General features: G+C 43.1%; 1 protein-coding gene across 1 annotated transcript; it reads left to right on the top strand.

The window, feature by feature from the left end:
* The first annotated feature begins 7,479 nt into the window (after positions 1–7,479).
* Positions 7,480–8,004, top strand: LOC128870410 (uncharacterized). The gene has a single exon (XM_054113024.1). The coding sequence runs from the start codon at positions 7,480–7,482 to the stop codon at positions 8,002–8,004; it is 525 nt and encodes a 174-aa protein (XP_053968999.1).
* The last annotated feature ends 264 nt before the right edge of the window (positions 8,005–8,268 follow it).

Consider the following 8,268-nt stretch of genomic DNA (forward strand, 5'->3'; position numbering starts at 1 on the left):
ATATAATATTATATATTTAATTGCGCTTTTCTCTAACAAAGGTTATGGGCCTTTCGTCGCACACGTGTGTTCGTTTTAAAGAAAAAGAAATTAATTTTTAAATAAAAATAAAAAAAAGTAATTCGAAATGGCGGTCAACGTTGGTCAAATTGAAAAATTAAACGGCGAAAATTACGCCATTTGGGCAATTCAATTAAAAAGTCTGCTCGTAACGTTAGACCAGTGGAGTGCAATTTCAGAATCGTGTCCGGATCAAGAGAGCAAAAAGGTGCTGTGGCAGGCGGCTGACCAAAAAGCATTAGCCACCATCTTGCTCAGAGTTAAACCGTCCGAACTGGTGCATATAAAAAACTGTGTGACTGCAAAAGGCGCTTGGGACATACTACAGACATTATATAAAACTCATGGTCCTGCGGAAAAAGTGATGCTTTTTAAAAGTTTGGTGCGGTTCAAATTAGACAAAAACGAAAAGCTCTCAAGCCAACTTAATCGGTTTTGTGAAATAATTGAAGAGCTCAAGGAAATAGACATACAATTGTCGGATGATTTGCTCTCAATTATTCTTCTGTGCAGTCTTCCTCAAGACATGGATAGTTTTGTTGTTGCAGTCGAAACGCGTGACTCGTTGCCTACGCTAAAACAGTTAATCGCGAAAATTCTAGACGAAGAACGGCGGCAAAGTGAAAAGACAAATGAAGGTGAAACGGTTTTGGCGGTGACTTCGTGGAATGAAAGGCAAAATGAAAATACAAACACACAAAGACAGAACAAAAAGAAAATGATAAAGTGCTATGCGTGCGGGAAACGTGGACATATTCGCGCGCAATGTAGAAAACAGAAAGCCGAGTGCAATTCCACGCACGTCGTGTTTAACGTGAGTGATGCAACAGCAAATATAAAAAGCAATTGGATTTTAGATTCTGGTGCGACAAGCCACATGGTTAGAGACAGGAAGTTTTTTGTGTCAATAAGAGAATGCAAAGAAAATATATTGCTGGCATCAGGGCAAACAGTTAACGCAAGTGGAATCGGAAATGTAAAGATTAATGTGAATAAACGCGAAATCGAACTTAAAAACGTGTTATTCGTTCCGAATTTACATTCTAATTTTATATCGGTCGCCAAAATCCTGAAAAAGGGATATGAAATAAACTTTGCAAAAAATTACGCGAATATGATATCAAACCACAATAAAATAATTTTCGCGGCAAAAGAAAATCGCGGAACATTTTATGTAAATGCTTTAGAAACAAAAGAAACGGAAAGTGTAAACGCAATAGCAAATGAAAAAGATTTTATTGTTTGGCATAAACGCTTTGGACATTTGAACGCGAAAGACTTGACAAAATTGGCAAATCGATACATGGTACGGGGTCTTAACTTAAAAATGCCGACGGATTTTAAGTGCTCAACTTGCGCGACATGTAAAATAAGCGGTAAGCCGTACTGTACAAAGAATAATCTTTCGACGAAAAGTGCGCTGGAATTAATACACACTGATATTTGTGGGCCTATGAAAGTGGCATCACAGAGCGGAAGTCGGTATTTTATAACTTTTATTGATGACTTTACACGCTATTTAGAAGTGAAATTTCTACGTAAAAAGTCAGATGCATTTGACGCTTTCAAAGAGTATATGGCGCGTGTTGAAAAACAAACGGGGAAAAGAATTAAAGTGATTCGTAGCGATAACGGCCGTGAGTACGTGAACTCATTTTTTAAAAATTTTTTGAATGAAAGAGGTATTATTCATCAAACGACAGTGAGCTATTCACCTCAACAAAACGGAATCGCGGAGCGGGCGAACAGAACGTTGGTGGAAATGGCGCGTTGCTTGCTAGAAAACTCAAGTTTACCACAAAGTGTTTGGACTGAAGCTATAAACACAGCGGCATACATCAGGAATCGGTCACCTACTAAAATTTTGGGAGATATTACTCCGTTCGAAAAATGGACACACAGAAAACCAGCTGTGGCGCATTTTCGGACTTTTGGGTGCGATGCTGTTGTTCTACAAAAGGGACCTAAATGTTCTAAATTTGCTCCAAAGGGAGTGAAACACTCATTCGTTGGTTACGCAGATTTTACTGAGGGATATCGACTTTACAATCGCGAAACTAAACAAATAAATATAGCTAGAGATGTGATTTTCTTCGAGAATAAAGATGAAGCGTGGAAAGTGGCTGAAAAGCAAAACGACGACAACTGTTCGGTATTCGAAATGATCTTGCCAGGAATAAACACAATTGTCCGAAAAGAATCGTCACCTAACTCTGCAACCACGGAATTTAAACCGGCTGAGATCATCGTTGAAGAATCTGCAGAGGATGTCGCGGAATCCTCTACAGGCGAGGAGAGTGATTTAGACTTCGAAGATGCTGAAGATGTAAATGAAAAGGAAATAGTCCTACGCAGTCGAAGAATTGTTTCCAAAATCCAGTCTTCAACTCATATGTTACATGCCATCATCGAAAATCCAGCAACATTAACTGAGGCGCTGAAATCAAGCGAGGCTGTACATTGGCGAAAAGCTATGGAACTTGAATATGACACGTTGATGAAGAATAACACATGGGAGCTTGTGGAGAAACCAATAAATAAAAACGTGATAGGCTGCAAATGGGTGTTTGCTGTGAAGAGGAATCAGGAGGGAGTCGTCGAACGCTACAAAGCGAGGCTGGTCGCCAATGGGTGTGCACGAAAGGTAAATGTTGACTTCACGGATACATATGCACCTGTGGTGAGGCATTCGACAGTTCGCATATTATTGGCGTTAGCAGCAAAATACAAGCTATTGGTGAATCACGTTGACATTGCCGCTGCATATTTGAATGGTGAATTAACTGACGAAATCTACATGAAACAACCGCCTATGTTTGAGGACAAAAGAAACAGTAACTTGGTCTGCAGAATCAAAAAATCACTCTACGGCCTAAAACAAGCGGGTAGAGAGTGGAATAAAAAGGTTACCGAAATCTTGCTAACAATGGGATTCTTACGTTGTAATGCTGATACCTGTGTTTACATCAAGAGAGCCGGAAGCAACATAAATTTAATTGGCCTGTACGTTGATGATATGCTGTTGGCGTGCTCATCGGAGAAGTACATGCGGAAAATCATAACGGAATTAAATCAACACATCGAAGCAGTTAATCGAGGACCTGCATCTTTTTATCTGGGGATGCAAATCGAAAGGGAGAATGCACGTGGAGCGATTTCCATCCACCAAGCGAAGTACGTAGAACACTTATTAGAGAAATGGAATATGACAAGCTGCAAGGCGTCATCGACACCGATGGCTAGCGGAACGGTGCTAAATAAATGTGAGGGCGAATGTACGAAGGCGATTTGCAACGAGTATCAATCACTAATTGGCGAACTCATGTATCTGGCTGTCATATCGCGGCCTGATATTGCGCACATCATAGCTAAGTTGGCACAGTTTAACTCTCATGCGCATCAGGAACATTTTGGTGCCGCAAAGCATGTGCTGAGATACTTGAAAGGGTGTCCAAAAGGTATGATCACATTTTCTCCTCATCAGGAAAATTTGATATGTTTTACAGATGCAGACTGGGGTTCCGACGGTACAGACCGCAAATCATACAGTGGTTCTGTATTATTATTGGCTGGCGGAGCTGTCGCCTGGGAATCCAAAAAACAGCAAGTGGTCGCTCTAAGCTCGATGGAGGCGGAGTATATTGCCATGTGCCAAGGGGCAAAAGAGATCGCTTTTCATCGAAGTTTGCTTTACGAATTGGGTTTTGGCAATCTGGTGTCTGGACCGACAACGATCCTGTGCGATAACCAGGGAGCACAATTTCTGGTCACCAATCCGACGACACACAAACGTAGTAAACACATTGACATACGTTTTCACTACGTGCGTGAACAATACTTGAAGGACGATATTGCACTGGAGTATGTACCCTCGTCGGAGAATGCAGCGGATATACTAACTAAACCTTTGACTAAAGAGAAGCATATTAATTGTTGTAAATTGTTAAATATGAGTTTCAATTGAGTTTCTCGACATATGTATGTATGAATGAATTTAATATTCTTCCTTTGGTATTTGAAGTTTATTTTGGAAATGTAACATGTTCGAATTGTGGCGGAGATTGTTGGAGCCAAGTTGCAATTCAACCATGTATAGTTAAAGTACGAAAAAATATCAACCTTGTTTGTAACTTCTTTACTGCTTCTTCTTGTATTAAGGGGTTAGGTGGGTTTCAAAATTTCAAAAAATCGAATTTTTTTTTTTTTGCTTATCTCATAATTGAATATGTTGAGAATATTCCTTTAAAATTTTAAAACGATCCGAGTCATATTCTCAGAGATATAGCCTTTGGATTGGCAGGTATATCGAGGCAACTGCTTAGCTATTAGCAATCTTCAATCGCGTTTTTCTTGAAACTACATTTTTGAAATCGGTAGTCACGATTTCTCGAAAACTTATGAACCGATCTCTTTCAAATTTTGCACACTTCTTCAAAATAACATTATCGGCCAAACACCCGAAAGGGTGTACGCGCCAGACATAGATATCTGCCTGATCCAAATACCCTGGGCTCGGCAGTCTAAGATCATGGGCCTTCAGAGCAGACACTATGATATTTTTGATGTCCAGTCGGAAGTTAAGCCTAGGGCTTGTATCCTCGTTAGGAATACTATTAATGCCTTTCTGACTTCTCATTTCAGCTCACCAGACGTGACAGTAGACCGTGTAGAAGCACCTAATGGCCGCTGCTACTATTTGGTTTCTGCATACATTGCCCACGAAAATGCCCACCTCCTGAGGAAGTGGGGCGTTTAGTGAGTTTATTTCTTTCTTCTTCTTAATTGGTGCGGTAGCCGTTTACGCGATTTGGGCCGAGTTTAACAAAGCGCGTCAGACGTTTCTTTCTCGTGCTAACTGGCGCCAATTGGACACACCAAGTGAAGCCAAGTCCTTCTCCACCTGATCTTTCCAATGCAGAGGATGCCTTCCTCTTCCTCTACTACCACCAACTGGTACCGTATCGAATACTTTCAGAGCCGGAGCGTTTGTATCCATTCGGACGACATGACCCAGTCAACGTAGCCGCTGGATCTTTATTCGCTGCGATATGTCTATGTCGTCGCAAAGCTCATACAGCTCATCGTTCCATCGCCTGCGATAATCGCCGTTGCTAACGTGCAAGGGTCGAAAAATCTTCCGCAGAATCTTTCTCTCAAACACTCTAAGCGTCGCTTTATCGGATTTTGTCATCGTCCAAGCTTCTGCGCCATACGTTAGAACGGGCATGATGAGAGTCTTGTAGAGTGTTAGTTTTGTTCGTCGGGAGAGGACTTTACTACTCAATTGCCTACTTAGTCCAAAGTAGCACTTGTTGGCAAGAGAGAGAGATTGGATTTCAATTCTGACATTGTTATCGGTGTTAATGCTGATTCCTAAGTATACGAAGTCATTTACAACCCCGAAATCATAACTGTCAACAGTGACGTGATTGACGATACGTGCGTTTAAATCTCTCCGTTTAAATCTTCTGGTTCTGACGATATCTTGCGTGTGATGCTCCAGAAAACAAGTACCTCGATGGTTCCTGCCCTGCAAGAAATGTACTTGGCATGTACCGCTCTTAATCACGTTCCCACCAACTGGAAGAAAACGAGGGCTACTTTCATACCCAAGGCAGGAAAGAGGGGTCACGACTCGACCAAGGACTTAAGGCCTATAAGTCTTACCTCATTTATCCTAAAAATGTTTGAAAGATTGATTGATTATCACATCCGAGAGCACATCGAATCCGAATTATTATATCTCCAGCGCAACACGCTTACCTGAAAGGGAAATCCACGGAATCAGGCTTACACGAGGTCGTAGAGACTGCGGAAACATATCTGGAAGGCAAAAAATTCACTTTGGGGGTTTTCATAGATATAGAAGGTGCTTTTAATAAAATCAGGGCGGAGTAAGCTATCACTGCGTTAGATAGACTAGAGGTGGAAAAACCTATCTATCTCTGGGTCTCGTCCCTGCTTGGCTGCAGGAAAGTTAGTGCGGTCGCAAGAGGAGCTAAATTCACTAGATTCGTTCACAACGGAATGCCAGAGGGTGGTGTCCTTTCGCCCCTACTTTGGCTAGTTGCTATAGTTATGGTTACGGCGAAAAACCAAAATTTAATTGGTCTCTATGGTTATGGTTATGGTTAAGACTACGGAATTATGGCATGGCACCTCTAATCGTTTACAGTGTTGCCCATATGTTCGTTCGATCAGCAAATTTATGGTGTTATGGTTACGGCACTACCTATTTTAGGCTTTAGTGATATACGAAAAAATTTACACTATGTCACTTGGGGGAACCGTTATCCCTATAGGGCGCGTCCCCAGGTGGTGGATAGGGGAACGCCTCCCAGATATGGAAGGTAGGAGAGTAGATCTCCCGCGAACCACACAGGTCGAAGACGCAAACTTCGTTAAAAAAACTCCCTCAACCCAAGGTGTGATGCGACCCGTGCCTATTGGGTGGGTTTGGTAGCCGGGGGACTAAATAAGGCTGTCTTCGTATGGAGCCCTCCTGATATCAGGCCGCCTCAGGTTGTAACGGTGGCCTTACCATGGTATGGGGCGCTGCCATGGTCCACCGGATATTTCCCCTCTATCCCCTTTGGTCACCGCGCATGGCGACATGCGCAGCTCCCTTGGCGGGGCAGGTGACCGTACGAACCAGATGAAATGCTAAAACAAAAAATTAAAAATTCGGATGACGGGAAAACAAACACAGAACAAACGGACAAAAAAACGGGAAAGCATACTGACGCATCGACAGCACGGACTGATAAAAAACCAAACACGGGAACAGAACTACAGGACAAGCAAACAGACAGACAGGAGGAAGTGACGGACGCACTTAAAAAACAGTCAGACAATTGGACAAGACGTACGAGCAAGGACGAACTGAGGATGACGGGGTCACCCTGAGAGGATGAGCTCTTGGCCTCCAGCCAAGAAACAGTTGAGGGCAAAGCTGTGGGCCACAGTACGCCAACAACTATAAATCAACCAACAACATCCGCTTAAGCCATGGAGCAAAAGCGTGGTAATAAAGGTACCTCGTGGTATAAACTTTACCAGAGGTCTCTCGCTATCCTTGGCAGGATTCGAAAAAACGAGACCGAAGTTCATCCCAAAGATGAGACCGACAAGGCAAGATGTCAAAAGGTGGTTGTTGAATACTTGGCATTCCAAGCCGCCAACAGGACAGATGCTAAAAAACGGAACCGCTCGCATGACGAAACTGGGAAGGTAACAAAGAAGCACAAGATATCGGACCAGGGTGCAGTTCCCTCCAAACCTATCAAGCGATTTAGTGAGGTGGCACGGGACCATCTCCAAATGGCATAGGTAGACGAAACCTCTAACCGCGGAAAACCAGTGCTTGACAAATGATCAGAGATTGAGGCACGGTTGTTTCGCATAGTCGTTGACCATGTCATGGTGAACCCGGAGAGCCAAACACCAGGTTTCGACTCGGTGGAGGTAGTCCGCGGTTACCGTGTCATTAAATGCGATGACCAGTTCTCACTGCATTTTCTGACAAACGTGATTGGTAAAATCCAGAACAGCTGGGAAGGCTTGAAACTCAATCTAATTCCAGCTAGCGAGATTCCACGAAGGCCGAGGGCTCGCATCTGGGTACCAAACATGGAGTTTGAAGCCAATCAACTAATCCCCTACCTTCAGGCGCATAATCGCTCGTTGCCGATGACCGATTGGTCGATCATCAAAGCGGAGGCTCCGCAAAGGCACAGCAGGTCTTTCCTCCTTCTAATTACAGAAGAAAGTCTGGAACCACTGGAGAAAGTGGGAAACAAACTTCAGTTTGGGATCAGGAAGACCCAGCTGAAGATATTGCGTTCTGCAAACCCGGAAGAGAAGCAGGATGAGGTCGATGGTGCCAACGAACTGCTGACTGGCATGCAGCTAGATGACACCGAGTCCGAAAAAGGAAACCAATAAACATGGGTTTAAAGGTTGTCCAAATTAATCTGCAGCATTCACAGTCTGCAACGGACAACCTAACCGTTCTCCTGGCGGAGTAGGACGTGGACATCGCACTAATTCAGGAACCCTGGGCGCGGAGCACCGAGGTGAAAGGGTTCACTGGGAAAGCCTACAATATCTACTATAAACGGATAGAAGGTAATCCCAGAACATGTATTGTAGCTAAAAAACACTTAAACACATTTTAATTTCCATTATATTGTTCACAGGATGTAACGG

The sequence above is a fragment of the Anastrepha ludens genome, chromosome X, assembly GCF_028408465.1.
Source record: "Anastrepha ludens isolate Willacy chromosome X, idAnaLude1.1, whole genome shotgun sequence".
In the NCBI taxonomy this organism is placed as follows: domain Eukaryota; kingdom Metazoa; phylum Arthropoda; class Insecta; order Diptera; family Tephritidae; genus Anastrepha; species Anastrepha ludens.

Bases quoted from the DNA above. Each gene is read 5' to 3' on its own strand.
- LOC128870410 (XM_054113024.1), top strand. From the start codon at position 7,480: ATGGTGAACCCGGAGAGCCAAACACCAGGTTTCGACTCGGTGGAGGTA.